Genomic DNA, 18,664 nt, shown 5'->3' with positions numbered 1-18,664 from the left:
TGAAAACGTTTTATACTCTTAATATACCCTTTATATAACCCGACATTTAAACGTTTTCTGACAACCTTTTATAACCTTTTGCGAATGATGTCGAAAACGTTTTGTGTTTGCTGGGCAGGGCACGGTTTTTTAACCCCAATACATTTGCACACTCATTGAACGACCTTTGACAATTTGGGTACAAAAACTCATACTCTCCAACTTGAGGTCAAATTTTGCGCTATAATTGTTTCATTGAGGTTATTGAACTATGCCATTGGGTTGAGGCCATTGTGGTGCATAGTGAATGTCACATTAAAATGGACCAATGTGCCAGCTGGCATCACAGATAGCCTTGATCTTGGGCTATTCCAGTTAAAATCCATACACCCCTGGTTTTAATTACACCAATTAGACATGTGATGATTATTTGATTACGAGAGACATGTAATGATTATGTGATTACATGTTTTGTCTTGAAATGTCACGCTAAAATGGACCAATGTGCCAGCTGGCATCACAGATATCCTCGATCTTGGGCAATTCCAGTTGAAATCCATACACCCCTGGTTTTAATTACACCAATTAGACATGTGATGATTATGTGATTACGAGAGACATGTAATGATTATGTGCTTACAGGTTTTGTCTTGAAATGTCACGCTAAAATGGACCAATGTGCCAGCTGGCATCACGTATAGCCTTGATCTTGGGCAATTCCAGTTGATATCCATACACCCCTATGGAAGACATGAACTATATCTGCCACACATGCTCCCCCTGTTAATGCTCCCCAGTAAAAACCCAACATTACGAAAAGCTGAACTTTTTGTGGCAATTTTGCACAAAATTTGTGATTTCCCCACCCCCTGAAATTCCCTTTGCCCCCCCCCCAAAAAAAGAAGTTTTCTAACCAGATTTTGCTGCAACTTGTTTTACAACTTTGTGCTGTTGATAAATGTCCTTTCAGAATCTCCCAATGAGTATAATTTTAGCTGTACATATTAGTAACTTTGAAGAAATTGCCTGAAAGGTTCCTGTACTGTCTGTCCGAGTATTTTGGTCCATCACCTGATCACCTGGTGGTGTTGTTATGGCGGCACACATGTTATAAAAATACCCTTTGGTATCTTATATGTTGGACAAAGTCTCTTCTAAGCTGACAGGGGGAAACCAACCCAGATTTCCTGTTTTGCACATTTGTTTATTGTAAAATCAGCGGTTGTTTAGACTGAGTTTTACGGAAATTTCTGTATGCATGTAAAATCAGCTGTTTTGGGCAAATTGCAAAAAATAAAAAATATATTTTTAGAGTCATTTGCTATAAAAAAAAAAAAAGTTAAAAGTTCTCAAAGCTTGGCTAACCCTTGATATATATATTCAGCTATTGAGAGTTGTTTCCTGATATTTCGAGCCTAGTCGCCAATTACGCAGACATTTTTCTACAAAGAAGTTCCTTTTTAATGTGTAAAATGACAAATTTTGAAACAGGATGCCAAAAATGTGTCGCCACATCAAAAAAAAACAAGCAATTCAATATCTATTATGTTTATGCTCCATTTCCTGAGAATGAAGTTAAAGGGATGCAACCCTATCGACAGCCTCATCTCTCATTTTTCTTCATCAAAACTGAGATTTTGGTATCAGAAGAAAGCTTGTATTTTCTCATTACCCCAGTAAGATATAACGCCAGAGATATGTTTAGTTTAGATACTAGTGATAATAAACTTGTGGTAAATTGTGGTAACCACAACCAAAAGTAAGCATTTGTTTTCACCTACAAACGTGGACTTTGCGTCCACACTTATGTAGTGAAAAACCACACATAGCGAACCGTGGACGTCCACGTTCGTAAGACAGCAGCTATACAGCATAACTTTGCATATGGAGTAGGGTTCTCTATCGTAGGTGTAATACCAGGTGCACGGTTAGCAGTGTAATATCACAGAAGTCTACGTTTGGATGATATGTCTGTGTGTGTGGTTCCACAGTTTCAATGTTTTAAACAACCACACACACAATACAGGTCCACGGTTGTAGGTGTAAACGTGTAGGGGTGTACTATCCCATGGCGCATGGCATTTCAAAACCACTTGAGCAATATAATTCGAATTATGGAAACACATTGATTTAATGGTAATCCTCAATGTAAGATATAAAACATGACATGGAAAAAAAATTAGACCGCACCCCTTTAATGCCAACATGTTATCATAATTTTGTTAAAACATTGATATATAACCCAGAAAATGTTTATAATGTGACTCCATCATGTGTTCAATAAACATAAACATTTACTATCATAGACAGACATCTTGATTATAGAGTCTCATCCTGGCATAGGATGGCATGAATTTACAAGTCGCCTTGCAACACATTTTGATCATTCCTAATTTTATCTTGTACCACTTCTTGTGGCACACCCTATGGATGGAACTTATTTCCATTAGCTATTTGTACAAATCTTGAAAGTCAAACCAGATTTCAGAAGTGATACTTCAGTCAAGTTCAGGATACAATTATGTCACACATAATTGGCAATGTGATGCATTTCAGACAGACATCAATTGAAATTTTGCTAAAAAGAGACAATCTGTGACTTACTAAGCCTTCAGAACTATTAATTGTATTCATAATACATAGAACAAAAGTGGTTTATGTGCGTGCATTTTGATACCCCATTCACCCAATTTCATTTAATATTAACAACACAGCAGTATTCTATAAGAAAAAAACCCCAAATTTAAAAGTTGCAGTTAATTTGTACTGATTGGAATTCAGAGGGAAGATAATGGTGGGATGCTATACTACAGACTTGACATTTAATATGGAATACTTTTTCGCAAAATTCCGAGACTGATCTGGTAGAGGCCTGCATAAACGGCACGGGCTAAATATTAACTGGGGTGTGTCGGGAGATGGTGTAAAATAATTGATTGACAGAAAATGTGCTTTCCATTAGTTTACATTATGGCGCTCATAATATTGTAAATTAGCCTAAAATGGCGGATTTAAGGAGACTGAATTTGAATTTTTTGGGGGTAAAATTCCTGAATTTGAGCAACATTATTCTGATATTATCAAATTTATTGAGGTTTAAGGTAATTTTATTGTACTTAAATACCAATAAGTGTTCATCAGAACTGAAATGCACCTGTGATCTACCAGTTTTGAAAGTGGGAGGAGCTTTAAAAATATGGCTCAATAAAGTGGTATGCACTCAGAAAATTTGAATGGTCCCCTGAGGCCAAATTTTATAAACTTACTGCACACAAAGAAACAGTGTGAGCTCATTGGACAACCAGGAATCCGCACAGTTGTTTCTGTACTATAGCCGTGTTCAGACGGGCTTAGGGGTAAGTTCGTGTTAAGCTAACACGAAGCTACCTCTAAGGTAGCTTCGTGTTAGCGACCGTCTGAACAAGTATCGTGTTAACTACCTTGAAGCTTAACACGGAAGATTTACCACAGAGAAATCTCTGTGGTAGCGCGCTAACACGAAGCGATCGTTGGGCCGTGTTAGTGCCCGTATGAACAAGATTCTGGGGTAAGCTTGACCTTATGGATGTACAACACTTACAATTTCGCAATATTTTAAATTTCTTTAGCATAAATTCACAATAATTTATCTCCGTTTCTCACCGAGAATGAACATGATGAAAGAAACACCACAAAAACGAAAAAAAAAACAAACAAAAAAAAACCTAACAAAACAAAACATTAAACTGGTCAAAAGAAGAAACGGAAGAGCTGATATTAGTGTCTTGAAAGACAAAGAAATTGAGTGGAGAAGAAAATAACAGCTAAAAAACACGTGTAGGACATAATTGCCCTGAAACTATAAGAGACATCGACTTTCACAGTGTACTTGCAGTATAGCAAACGGCTCTAAAACTTCCAGGAAATTCCTATATTTACCACGAAGTAAAGACCGAGCCGTGCAGCTAACACGGAGTGCTTAGACCATGAGGAAGGACCGTGTGGACAAGTATCCGTGTTAAGTCATGACCTTGCACTACCTCCGTATTACGGTAACACGGAGGTAAGCTCCCGTGTGATCATGCCTTATAAGTTTATAACAATTGACCCCAGGGGCCATTCAAACTTTCTGAGTACGCACAGCTTTTAAGAGCCCTATTTTTAATCTCCTCCCCTGTTCAAAAACTTGGTACATTGTAAGTGTATTTCAGCTGTGATGAATGCCAGTTGCTGACGAAGTTTAAGAAATATCACCTCAAACCCCTATAAATTTGATAATAACAGAACCACGCTGCATAAAGTCCGAAATTGTGTCCCCAGAAAGCTCAAATTCAGCATCCCTAAATCCGCCATTTTAGGCAAATTCGCTACATTATGAGCACCATAATGTAAACATATAGAAAGCACATTTTCTATCAAACAATTATTTTACACCATCTCCCGACACACCCCAATTAATATTTATCCCGTGCGGTCTATGCAGACTCCGTCCCGACCAGTCTTGGAACTTTGCGAAAAATATTCCATATTAAATGTCAAGTCTGTACAATAACCATTGAAGGCTATTGTGCAACTTTTAACTTCAGATATTTTTCTCTAGAAATACTGCCGTGTTTGTAAATATTGAACGGAATTGGGCGAATGACGAATCAAAATGTTCGTACATAAACTACCTTTCCTCCTATGTTAAAGTATTATGAATACGATTAATAGTTCTGAAGCCGTAGACAAATTTGTAATGGCTACAGTACTTTTTGTGAGACTTTAGGCCCATTACATTCCTTGAATAACTCCCTCTATCACCAGCATTCACAACACTGATAACCTTAACCCTCAGGAACTCGCAGGATCACCCCAGTATCCTATTGGAATAATTAAATAATTTGATGTGCTTACTTTATTCCATTGATGGGGGACTCGGTTTAAAGGGGCACGTAGCTATTATGAAAACGTAGGTTTCCTGGTTGCCATGACCACCAGATAAATCATGATCCAAGCATCTTGTTTTTATTATATTCCATTTTATGCCACTGTAACTCTCAGTTTAAATAACGTAACTTACTGCTGTGTAAATTATATGTAAACACAGCCAAAATAAAAAGTCTCCACTAGTTCCATCCCCATTTGATCAGAGTCTGATGAGTTTATGGCAAAATAATTTATATAATAATTTTCTATACACTTTCCTTCGAAGGTTGATACCAAATTTGATATCAAAAGTTTAATCATCGTGAGCATAGCAGCCGCCGTTTGGAAATTCGTGCAATTTTAAAAAAAGACTTTTTATTTTGGCTGTGTTTATATTCAGTGTACTATGAAAGAAAAAAAAGAAAGAAAATGGTATATAAATATGTCAAATGATCTAATATCACGGACTTAGCAAGCATGTAGCACGAGCAACCGAGTGCGTAGCGCTAGGCGTTCAAACGAGAATGACCTCACCCGACAGTAGTGTTAAATCGTCAATTGATTTGGTCCTTTAAAATCAAACGCCTATTATTCCAGGGGTTTTAGTTTTGTCAATGTCATTAGGGGTAACAGCTTACTCAAATTAAAATTGATTATTTTGAAAATTAAATGTTTATGTATGTGATGGTATAGCAGAGAAAGGTAGACCGAATCAAAATTTCACCCAAAACTCTTTCTGTTGAATACATGCTCCTATTTTGAATGAAAGTTGGAAGAGGATATTATTAGTTAGCCAAGCTTCTGAGCCCAGCCAGCTGAATCCTCAATTAAACACTTAAATGAAACCATGACCTACTCTATCTCTGAGCTGTTTTAAATGGGTAAGTATAATAGGGCTCAGTTGCACTGTTGTCTGTCAATGGACTTACTTAAGTCACCGAGCTTCAAGGGGAAATTAAAGGTATTAGTAACTATTACCATCCCCATTTTCTTGATAGTTACTTAATGACAGAATAAAAGTACAAACAGGGCAAATGTGACACAACATTCAATTGGGTGAATACAAAATGAGGTATAAACTGAGTTATAAAACATGACATTTCAAAATGACAAAACCTCCTTTTTCTAGGCAGACCAGCTCTCAGTATAAATACAACAAGTAGAGAAAAGCTTGAAGCGTTAACATTAAAGAAGAGAGAACAGAATTCAATTTCAATTCATATTCCTTCCTGATCAGTGCAGGAGGGGGGCGCTGCAATTTCATAGTTTACAATTGCGCGACCAGAGATTGACAAAATATACCCTAAGCAGGATTTGTCCTTTTAGGAATTAAACATGGTCTCATAACAAATTTTACCACTCAACAGAAAGGTACCCCTAAGCAGGATTTGATCTGAAAGGTACAAAAATGTATCACCTTTACATGTTTGTGATAAAATACACCCCTTATTACATGTTTTTAATCATTTTCTAAAATTTATAATGTTAATGTTTGGGCAATGGTGCAAATCAGAAAAACAAAACATACTTAACTTAGGTACACTAAAATGACTCCTAAATGCACCAACTATTTAGTTCAAAAACAACCCTTTTTCTGGAAAACAGACGTTTTTTACCCCTTAACAGGATTCTCACGATTCACATCCATTCCTTGACTGAAAAGGACCCTTTTTTTGTGTTTATCTGGTCATGGATGTGTACGGGTGTGAAACTTCAAGTCCCCTCCCCGAGGATCAGTATTTTCAACTGTATATCAAGCTCATCCATGGCCCAGGGGGGCCACTCAAGTATGATAGTGTGAGCTAATTTTTTTTGAAACCCCCCTAAATGAGTTTTACCCTGCCAGCAAATTTAGCCCCTTAATAAGGTAATTTAATATAGAATTTACCCCCTAATGAGTTTTTGGCTATTAAAAATGAAACAAATGTATCCTTTTTGGACTCATAATTATTAAAATTTGAAAAGGTACCCTAAACAAGTTTCAGAAAACTACCCTTATTCTTGAAAATCAGTGTTTTTTACACTCTAAATGTGTCACACGCGTAACTTGCTTTGCCTAAAAAAACACCCCTTTTTATTTGTTTTTTTGGTCACGCATGCCGGTTCCTTGGTATGAATCATGGCTACCTCCTCTTTAGGTTAGGGTTAAGGGTAGGGGTAGGGTCAGCATCTTGCCACCTTAAATTGAAATCCTTTCTGCTATGAAACATGAAGTTTGAAAAATTGTAAATTTTTTTTTTTTAAATCCAAACAAAGATGCGCACATAAAATCTTAAACTATGTTATACTAATGGTCACAAGACAATAATGCCCAAAGATTCACCTTAATAATAGACAATATTTATCATGTGATGTCTACAGTATAGACATGGATTTTGGAAGTGAGACATGCCCATTTAATATCTTTATATCAGTCTAGATGTAACTTGTGTTATGTTGTCTGTTCACAATACACATCATCAAGTGTTATGACACACACATGTATCAATTCTGGGAAATATCATATTTATTGTGGCGCTTAAATGAATTAATTTTAATAATTAAAGCTACACAAAATGATATTGTGCTAGTGCATGTGTAGGGGTGTGTGTGCGCGTTTGTAAAGACAGGCAAACAGGGATACCCCGCAAAAATATCCAGAAAACCGAGGACATCCAGGAACTGTGGATGTCCATTGTCTCTACCTTAGCAGGTTGTCACAAATGACATAAAAATGCATAAGATTACACATCTTGTTTGTTTGTGGGTGTACGGTCATGTCTCGATTGGTTTGTAAAAAGTCAAGTGGGTCCATGGTTTGGCCCTTAGCTTTGGGCAATGGAGGTCCTCAGTTAGATAAGAACAAGTCATAAATCCTCGGTTGTCTAAACCAGGGTCCTCGGTTGGAGGTCTTTACAAGTCTGTAAACATGGACATACACCAGATTTATCCAGTGTTCGATTTACCTGGATTAGTGTAGCAAAATGCTACTCACAATTTTGGAATTGCTACTCAAATCTGAAAGTGAGTAGCAGTTTTTGCTACACAAAAAAAAATATACGAAAATCGTTCACTGGCCACTGTATTTGTCTACGAACTTGCAAGAACGGAGAAAAAATATGATAGACACAGTTATGGCAGGAATTCCCCTGAAAGTAGGAATGTTTTGGCGATGGTAAAAGGTATACAAAAAAATCCACAAAATATGGTGAAAATAATTGCTACTCACAATTTTGGAATTGCTACTCAAATATGAAAGTGAGTTGCAGTTTTTGCTACACAAAAAAATAGATGAAAATCGAACACTGGATTTATCTCTACACAAATTAATATTATGAAAAAATCCTTAATTTTTGCATAGTTGCAAATGTAAAATATAAATAAAAGGTCCATGGTTTGCTGGTTTGACCAGCTGTGTCCGCAGTGAGATTGTGAAAGTTTAGTTCTCAGTTGGAGAAGAATTAATGCCCAATATCTAGGGGGCCAATGGTACCTGGCCCAAGTTATTAGGGGCCAATGGTACTTTTCCATCGCCACCAAAATTATTGGAGGCTGCCTCCCACGAATAGGGAGCAAAGCGAGCTACATGTACTATTGTTGGAAAACCTTAGATCGTCATACAGGCACATATATTAAAGTCCAGCACAGAGCCTGTGCTAAAAAAAGACCAACAAAATATTTCCTACTGCAATGAAAGTTTGATGTTCTTACCTGATAAAGCAGCTGATGACACCCATACATTAACAGCAAGGACCTGTAAATTAAAAAAACAGAAATACAAAGGGTAAGTTAACTTTTGAGATGACATCTACAGGGAAATGGTGCTTTTTGTCCTAAGATGGAGGTTTAAAGACGGTGGTGGTCGTGGAATGCGTGTTTGCTAAGGCGTGCCATGTGACATTTTATGTAGGGGTCCAATCGCAAAGGTTTTCAGGATTTACCAAAAATCTTAATAGGCACATTCAAAGTACGCTATAGTTAGAATGCATTCAACAACAGAACTTTTGTAAAATTGTAATCCATTCCGTTAATGAATTCTTATCCTTTTGTGTATATTTATTTCCCTTACTAATTACCATAATTTTTTATTGAACTTCATTATGTTTGCTACAATCTCTTTTGATCCCTTCCTGGTCAGTAGGGGTGATAGGAATGTTTTTTCTGGGGTTGCAATGGGAGGTGGGACAGAGTGAAATGGGGGATGGGGAATTACCCCACTCCCATGGCAACCCACTGTTCCTGGTAGTACAAATAAAGAGCATAGAGTCCTCATATCAAAATTTTTCATATTTAACTAGACATTTGATTTTAAAAATAGACTTTAGCCTATTGCAATGTCCTTAACCTTCCAGCATACCATCCAAATTACCTATCAGCTAATTTCCCTTTTAATTTCCCCCTTTTAAGGTTAGATTTGCATCTATCAACAGTACCCACTGATATTGATATACTACTTCTTGTTTTATCCCTGAAGAGGAGACTCTTTTTAGAATCACTTCCCAAATCTCCATTATTATTTCCGGGATTTTCCTTAAATAAATCCCACAAGTTTTATTCCTTATGGCCGAGCTTTATGGAGAGTCCTCAGTGAAGACCCAAAGTCTGAAAGCTCTACTGACCTGGACCAGATATCACTGATGATCGATGCACAATCTGGACAATTTAAAAGTTTATTCAAGTGTCTGTAAAATGAACTGACCTCAGCACTATGTAAGCACCCCCCCCTACAGATTTGTTCCTACAACCATAGATACTAAAAATAAACAGTATCTATGCTACAACTGCCACAATATGATGGGTCACAAAATACATATTTTAGATGACACAGTTGCCCGGGGGGTCACTCCCATTGTGGCCTGTACACCATCCGCGATAATCAACTTTTGAAAAGAGCCCTAAACAAGGATTTAACCCTTGGCTAAAATGATACCCTAAAGAGGTAACACGTTCACACCCTAAACAGGGATTTTATTCCTTACATCAAATTTCATACACTAAATTTCATTTCCGCGTATTAGCAATTTCAATTTTGCTACCCATTTTCCCAATTTTTCATGTTTTTGACACCCTAAAAATGATACACGCGTTTTTTATTATCGCGGATGGTGTACAGGCCTAAATGGGAGTGACCCCCCTGGGCACAAATGAGTATTTCCATTTGCAGTGGACTGAAATTAATACTGGATTATTACGATTGTAATAAGACACTGATGAAGGGAACCAAATTGCTGTCACTGGATTTGAGAAGATGTATACTGAATGAGTCCATTTTTAATAATAATCATGATGATGCAAAATATGAAATCAAACTGCTGTCAAATGAAAAGGGAAATTGGAAAAGGGAAAAGTAGCAGCTTGGCAGTAATCATTTTGTTGCTTTGTTGCAATACATATCGTTGGCCGTATCACATACTGACATATTTGCAAAATATGCATTTCGAGAAAATCAAATTTGAATATTTAGCGATTATCATTTGCTGCATAATCTTGATTAAAATATTATTGTCTATTAACAGAGGTTAAAAGTAATGTTAATATACCATATTTTCAATATAATTCACTTATTACTATCAGAGCAAAACTTATTCTGCAAAAATTCAATATTAAAAATATGTCACTATGTGAAAAGGACTAATGACAATTTTGCCATTCAAATGACAAATACATCGTACAAATATGTCACTATGTGAAACAGTTGCGCAAATACGTCACTATGTGAAAAGGACAAAACAGCAATTTTACCGTGCAATGACAAAGTCACGCAAATACATCATGCAAATACGTCGCTAATTTTTTTCTGGGGCTATTTGCAAAAAAAATATCTTTCCATTCAATTTTCAGTGGCTTTCACATTAATTGTAAGTAATACCAAATAAATATGCAATAAATCAGTATACCCTCTCCATGGCTAAAATCACATTGAAAAGATGTGGATTTCTATATCCTATCAGGGAGTTCCATGCACTTCTACCAATAGTCCCTTAGCAGACTTAGCGTATCCAGTGGGTGTTTTAAGGCGCGCTGCAGCCCATAGGTTTTTGCAAAATCGGTCCACTTTTAACAATTTTTGGGTCCTGGCCCCAGTGGCAGCACCACGGGGGGGCATGGGGAAAATGCCCCAGTCAGAACTCTTGCCCTCCCTGTTGCCCCCCAGAAAAACCCAAAATCACACAAATTTCCACTTTTTGTGGTAATTTTGCCCAAAATTTGTTGATTTTGCCCCCCCCCCTGAAATTCATTGAGTATTTTGAGCATCCTGAATCCCGGCTGACTAGGCTCAAACTAGAAGTATGGGGGTTATTTCGTATTTTGAATATCCTGGATCCGCTGGTGAATAGGCTCCGACTAGGAGCACGGGGGCGTGCGTAATCGTGGGAACTTATCACACACTCCCACGATTAGGCACGGAACGACCCTCCTAGCATAGGAATCCAAGAATCCCCAGGCACAAGCTTTTGCATAGACTTGAGTGCCTATGCTCTCGCCCAGTTCCATTTCAAAAGGTTCCACACAGTAACACTGAATTCTGCCCTCTATAGGACAAATCTCTTGCCATCGAACTTAAATCAGTAGCTATCAGTACCCTAGGAAAGTAAACAAACTATAAATAATTATGAAAGTTCTCTCTACTATCATATGAATCATTAAGCACTTTACCAACCTGACCAGGAAGCAATTGACTTCCTTCAATGTAACGGTTGCCATGGCAATGCATAGTCCTACCGAACAGAACCAATTCCCCCCTCCCCTCATCCACCTAAATTTCCCATCTGGGGACCCATGTACACTGGGGAAAATGGGGGAAATTGGAGAAAGCTAAGAAATAAGGGAAACACTTAAATGAACTAACTTTAGAAATCAGGGGAAACGCAAAATTATGGAGCGAATGTGCAGGATAAGCACAAAATTTGCTGTCCCACAAATTGTGAATGCCACCATTTGATCCCCCCTGAGCGTGAATATTGATCTGTCCCTGGGAGGCACAACTCATCATAGCATTGTGGATAGAAATAGAATGGTGTACATGCCCGGGGGGTCATTGTGGCCTGTACACCATCCGCGATAATGAAAACGCGTAAAAAGGGCCGTTTTTCGTGGGTAGGCACGATACGCTGTATCGCGCTTAGGGTGTCAAAACATGAAAAATTGGAAAAAGGGTAGCAAAATTGCAATTTCTAAATACGCTGAAATGAAATTTAGGGTATGAAATTTGATGTTAGGAATGAAATCCCTGTTTAGGGTGTCGTTTTAGCCAAGGGTTAAATCCTTGTTTAGGGTGCTTTTCAAAAGTTGATTATCGCGGATGGTGAACAGGCCACAATGGGAGTGACCCCCCGGGTGTACATGCAATTGGGTACAGTACCTATAAGTATATACTGCACACAAAAAGTGTCCAAACCCTTAAAACAAAAGCAATATCTTGAAGACACTTAAGGGATCTGGAATGAGTGTTTCGACAGTATTTTTTGGGACATGAGAGCACTTCAGACATATCGAATTGCATTCTGAATACAAAGAATGTCTTTCTGATATCTGAATATTCTGAATACGAAGAATGTCTTTCTGATATCAAATTCACGATATAATACAAATTTTATGACAAATTATAAAAATTTGATATTTTTAACATTTTTGATATATAACAGTCCTCGAAGTAAATTTTATAAATCTAATAATATATTGTAAAAGTGTATGCAGCTGGGAGGAAAAGCCGATGATCAATTGAAAATTTTGACCTTTCATATTGAAGATATGGATTTTTTTTTTTTTTTCTTTTAATTTTTTTTGGTGTTTTTTGGGAAAAAATCCTATCTTCAATACGAAAGGTCAAAATTTTCAATTGATCATCGGCTTTTCATCCCACCTACATACACTTGAAGTATAAATTATCAGATTTATAAAGTTTACTTCGAGTACTGTTAAATATCAAAAATATCAATTTTAATCATTTGCCATAAAATGTGTATTACATTGCTAATTTCAAAAATCAAAATTATTTGATATCAGAAGGACATTCTTCAGATTCAGAATGCAATTTGATATGTCTGATGTGCTCTAATCTCCCACAATAAATACTGTCCAAACGTTCATACCCCACCCCTTAACTTAAAGTAATCATTATATGGATGATTTTGTTCTGCATATTTTGATACCTCATTTGGTATGAGGCAGCCCAAAAGCTGACAGTAAACCTATCATTAGGCCTTAAAAAAAATTGTTTGAATGGCGTAACCCGACCGACCCTAAAAATAGGCCCGACCCTAGACTTTTTTTTTCTTTTTTTTCAAAAAATGAATTTAAAAAATAAAAAAATTAAAATTTAAAAAAAAATTTTAGCTTAAAATGTGTGTAAAAAAAAAAAAATGCCGACCGACCTACCCTAATTTTTTTTTTCATGTTACGCCAATCAAACAAATATTTTTTAGGCCTTATGCTAAAAAATTTAATGCTATGTTTCAAAGCCATGGCAGTTTCAAAAACAAATGTGGAATGTGGTTTTTTTATATTCGTTAAAAAGATTTTTTTAAAACTTAATTTTGAGTATGATGTAATTTTTGGGTGTTCAATGGTACACAACATAAAATTGTGGTTGATTTAACAACTGAAATACAAATATCAATACCTAAACAATGCAAGTATCAAATCAAGTAAATTTCTACAAAATATATCTCAGAATTTCATGATTTTACGGCAAAAAGCTATAAAAAAAGGGGGGGGGACTAAAAAATGAATTTGCTGTTTCAGCTGACATAGACACGCTAAGAAAAACAAATGTGTGCGGCGGCTTTGAGACATAGCTTCTTTTTTTTTAGCGTTATTACAATAGATTATCCTCCTCCTCTCCTCCCTGGGCCATCATCATCCCCATCACATCAAATATATATTTCCATTAGACTCTTAATCTTGAATATCACTTATGATTTCTGATTTGTGCAATTTTCTTCAGACAATTTTTTAACATTTTTAACACAGGTTCATCATAGAAGACAGGATTGTAGGCGCTAGCACCCTAAAAGCAATGTATAGTACCATTTTTCACAGTTTTTTTATACTTTTTCAAATTTTTCCGCCCTTTTTTCTTTACTAATTCTTTTTGTCCGCCCTTCTTCTTCAGCCGCCCTTCTTTTTGTCAGCCTTCTTCTTCTTTCGTCGCCCCTTCGCTTTGGCCGCCTAACTTTGACCCTGGGGGCTCACGCCTCTAAAGCCCCCCAAAAAAATATGCGCATGGAAGAAAATTGAGTAAAAACTGTAAACGGTGTCATGGGCCTTTTTAGTCAACATGCATGGTCAAAAAGGCATAGTAATGTGAAATGTGCAATTTCCTTCTTTCTATTGCATTTTTAGGCCACTTTTTGATAAAATTCTGATAACACAAAGAAACCAAAATCTACAATTTCACACACAAGGCTCAGCTCATGTTGGCTGCAGCAGTACAACCAAGACCAGGATACCCTGGACATTTAATGTCCAGGGTACAGATTACTTTATATGGTTCAAATGCAAATGCAGGAAACTTGGGATTTTCACCTTACAAATCCAAAAGGCTGTGAGTAGATTAATGCAGTTGTAAACTTAAGATTAAATTCAGAACAAAACAATCAGGGAAGTGGGGCAGGGACTCAGGAGTACATGTAGGCCTACATAATGTGACTACTCACCATGAATGGGCTGTATTAAATATCGGCAGAACTTGTTTTGAGATATGGTTCATTAAGGTTATACACAATTTTGCCATTTTCAGAAGCAAAATGGGATGCACGTAGCCCCCTTTAAACTTATCTATTTCTGGAAATAAATATCGGAGAGAGAAAACGCAAACTACGTCTAAAAGCTGAAAGTGTAAGGGTCATTATTATGCTTGAATTTTCCACTTGGCTCAAAATGAAATGTACTTTTCAAACATTTCAATTTTTTTTCAATATCCGGAGCATCAAGATTTTTGGGAACACGGCCATAATTTCTCATTGGAAGTGGCGATTTTGTTGGGAACTTCGACGCACATTACAAACAAGTCAATAAAAGAATGTGCATATTCATTCTTGATATTGGTTGTCTCGATTTTTTATATAAGCTTAAAATGTTGGCCGAATTTGAAGTAAAATGGCCTCCACTTGTATGTCGTTTTGTAACCAGTAATAATAATTCCGTGCAAGATTTCATAGACAAAATTCTGACCTACATTATTTCTATAAACCCTCTTCTGCATGCAGGTGCTATTTAAATTTTCATTTCGATAGCAGAAAATTGAGATATTTGCTATTTTTCCGACTCGCTGCTGCCAAATTGTCTAGTTTCGCGATAAAAAGATACAGCGAAATCAATTATTTTTTCGAACCATTTCACCTCGTTTCGGCTTGTGCTTTGAAGTACAAACTTCAAAATTGATATAGTGATTCTATATTTCAAGCTGCGTCATACTGTGTTTTTCTTACCTCTGATTGTCGCTGCTCAAGGCCAAAATTCGAAATTTTTGGACAGAAGTGACACTCTCATTTCTTTTTAAAACACGCTGTTTACGTACGACATTGTTACGACGGGCTGTATTTGCCAAGTGGTGTTGCCGAGGGCAAGTGGTGTTGCCGAGTTTGGATTTTAAAATATTTAGGTATTTTCTAGCTTAAAATCCAGCGCCAATGCTGCGCTTGCAACAGGTAGATATTTAGAAATCCATTTAAGGTATGGGTATGGAAATTGGGGATCCCAAAAAATTGGCATATGCCTATATATAGGCTATATGCAAAGGGGATGGGGCATTTTTGGCAGGCCAAGGGGGAGGGGGCCACAAAAATTTGGCAGTCCAGGGGGGTGTGGACAAGCGATTTTCGGCTGGCCGAGACGGGAGGCAAGCGATTTTTAGCGAGTCGCTTGGAAATTTTGGCTTATAATTAGTAGGCTAATACCGGTACTGATTGCAAGCCGGGGCCGGGGGAGGGAATAAAATTAAATTTTGGCAGGTCGAAAGGAAGAATGACTTTACCTAGCACACATTAAAGGGGCATTTCGTGATCCACAGCCTCATACAACCCCATAGGCCTACGTCCTTTCTCACAAGTTAAGATTTTTATACCAGTCAGCCCGCTCTGGCCACATGTTTAGGCATTTTCACGCAGATCAATTCATTAAGCAATGGAAAATATTGCCAAATTTGAATTTCGTTTTAAAAGCCTACTCCCCATTAAAAAAACCCACTAATTTTGGGGGATTAAAAAAGTTCTGTAAAATGAAACAAAGGCTGCCTCAATCCTAATTATTCATTTAATAGGCCAGGCCTTCATTTCTGAAAATAGCGGGAGCTCAGTTAGTCACTCTCCTATGTGTAGGCCTACTGAGGAGCTTGACAAGGAGCTCAATTATATAATATCAATATTAAACCATAGGATTTTCAAGAAGTGAGCAGCTCAATAAATGCCATTAGTAAAATTATTGGGCCTACGATTTTTATATTTTATTTGACTGTGATCCGTTTTTCTATAGGCTATATAGGCCTACATGCCTACACTGTAGCCTATATAGGCCTACCTTTAAAATGTCTAAAATTGGCGGAATTGAACAAGCTCTAAATTTCTCATACGTCCAGCATAACCAAGGGCAACGGGGGGGGGGGGGGGCCCCCTAGCTATGGCCATACCCGTAGTGGCGGAACCAGAATTTTTTTCCGGGCATGGGGCCCGGGGAAGTGAATTTGAGACAGGGCACTTATTGCACTTGAAATTGCCGCAAAAAGTGGAAAATTACATAATTGTGGGGATTTTGCCTAAAACTGGATGAGAAAGAACAAATATTGGGGAAATACTGCCCCCTCTAGCGGCGCCACTGCATATCCATCCATGATGCTAGAATGACGGAAGTTCTGGCGCTGAAATTCAATTTCAATATCACGAGTTTTTATCAGGGATTTTACCAAGGGAAGGCGATAGTGTAGGATTTTGCTGATATACCAGGCAACACGAGAAAGGTGTGGCGAAATAAGGGAGTGTTCATTATAAATATTTTCCATTATCATACTTTTGACGCCGAGAGCATAATTATTTGAAGCGTACATCGTGTCAGTCACATGGTCACATTATTTTCTGTTGAAAGAGAAACGCACATGTCTCTGATTAGCTCGGGGATTAGCTACTGCGCGCTGCGTGCTGGTCTGTTGTTGTCGAGTGGAAATGGGAAATTTATGAATGAACTTCCGCAACTTTGCAACATCATCACGCAGCGGCGTAGCTGGGATTTTTTCCAGGAGGGGCAAGACTGTAGGCCCTATGGGGCGGGGCCCAAATCCACCAAATTTCCCACTGGGGGCGGGGGCCCAAATAGACAATTTTTGCCAGGCTTATCATAATCGTATATATGGTAGGCCTATTGAGCTGTATTGCATATCGTTTGAATTCCCCATCTCTCTGCCCCTCCTCTCACCCTCTCCTCTCTTTTTTCCTCTTTCTCCCCCCCTTTCCCTCTTTTTTCCTTGCACTAGGGGCGGGGGCCCAAATAGGCAATTTTTGCAATTGCCCCCCCCGGCAGCTACGCTACTGTCATCACGGTAGACATACGCGGTAGGCCTACAAGCAGGGCTGTCAACTCTCACGCATTGGCCGTGAGTCTCACGCATTGGGTCACTTTCTCACGGTCTCACGCCAAGGTAGTATAATCTCACGCCTAGGTAATAAATCTCACGCAAAAAGCTGCAAAATGAGTAAAATCTCACGCATCGTCCTGAATAATTTGTTGCTCCTACCCCCCCCCCCCCCTTTTCACATTCCCGAGCGCCGTGGCTCAAATATTAATGGTTCAAAATGAACATTGAGTCGGCAAATCCCGGTACGCCTAGCTCTTTATACAGACAAATATAGTAGGCCTATCAAAATGTTGTATTTTTATATTTTCTGGTGGACTCGCGGAGAATATCATGTCATGTAGGTCACGGCGCTGGGTTGGGGGGGGGGGGGGTCTCAAGGCATTTTGGTAGGCCTACCCATGCTTGATTCCGGGAGGTTTTTTAGCAGGCCCGACCATTTTTTAAAATAAAAACACCTCGGGCGGGTCTCTTCAAAACATTTGTACCGCGGGGATCAAAGTCATCGAAATTTGGCCTAATTTGACGCTTTTTTAAGGGCACTTTTGCCAAAATGCGCCCAAAAGTTGGTCTTCGCTGTAAACCCACCCATCATAGTCGTTGAAAAGGTAGGCCTACCCCAAAACTGTGGCACATCCACGAACCCGAGGGAGAGACCTCCGCGGGTAAAAACACACCTCTAGCGGGACCAGATTTATAATTTAAAATAGGCCTACATTTTGGAAGCCAGTCATCACGACAAAACGGCCATGGCAGTGTTAATGATATTAACACTTTGATTTTAGGCTTAAATAACGAGTGTAGGCCTATAAATTACAAATTTGCACACACCCGGGGGAACCTTCTCAAGCTGGTTTGGGTAAGGATGTGAGGCTGTGACTCCGAAAAACTACGGTACGATTTTAAACCAAATTTGAAGAAAACAGACCCAAAATTGTATCAACTTTTGGACTGAAAGTTTTCGCAAATTTTTACTTTTTCGAGAAAATTATTGAAAATACCCTTCTTGAACCTAATTTTCATGACACTGAGGGTCAATAAAATCATGGCTAAAAATACAACAGAGTCTAAACTAAATGGCTGAAAATGCACCCCAAATCTGCCGCACATCCCCACGACACATTTCACCTTATAGATTTTGAAAATTGTCGCAATAAAATAGGCCCGAACTTATCCCAAATTAGGTAAATTGGGGTAAATGGAACGGTGGGGTAAATGGAACGCTGAGAATACAATTCCCTTAATCAAGAAAAA

The 18,664-nt window shown here is 38.0% G+C and overlaps 1 protein-coding gene across 1 annotated transcript in view; it reads right to left on the bottom strand.

The window, feature by feature from the left end:
• The window catches only part of LOC140166678 (fibronectin-like), a 174,121-nt gene that overhangs the window by 121,503 nt on the left and 33,954 nt on the right, over positions 1–18,664 (bottom strand). The window contains exon 2 of the mRNA XM_072190176.1: positions 8,557–8,599. Coding sequence (XP_072046277.1) covers positions 8,557–8,599 — 43 coding nt within the window. The remainder of the gene's footprint in view (positions 1–8,556; positions 8,600–18,664) is intronic.

The sequence above is a fragment of the Amphiura filiformis genome, chromosome 12, assembly GCF_039555335.1.
Source record: "Amphiura filiformis chromosome 12, Afil_fr2py, whole genome shotgun sequence".
In the NCBI taxonomy this organism is placed as follows: Eukaryota; Metazoa; Echinodermata; class Ophiuroidea; order Amphilepidida; family Amphiuridae; genus Amphiura; species Amphiura filiformis.
Note: the sequence above shows the minus strand (reverse complement) of the source record. Positions and strands in the feature narration are given on the sequence as shown.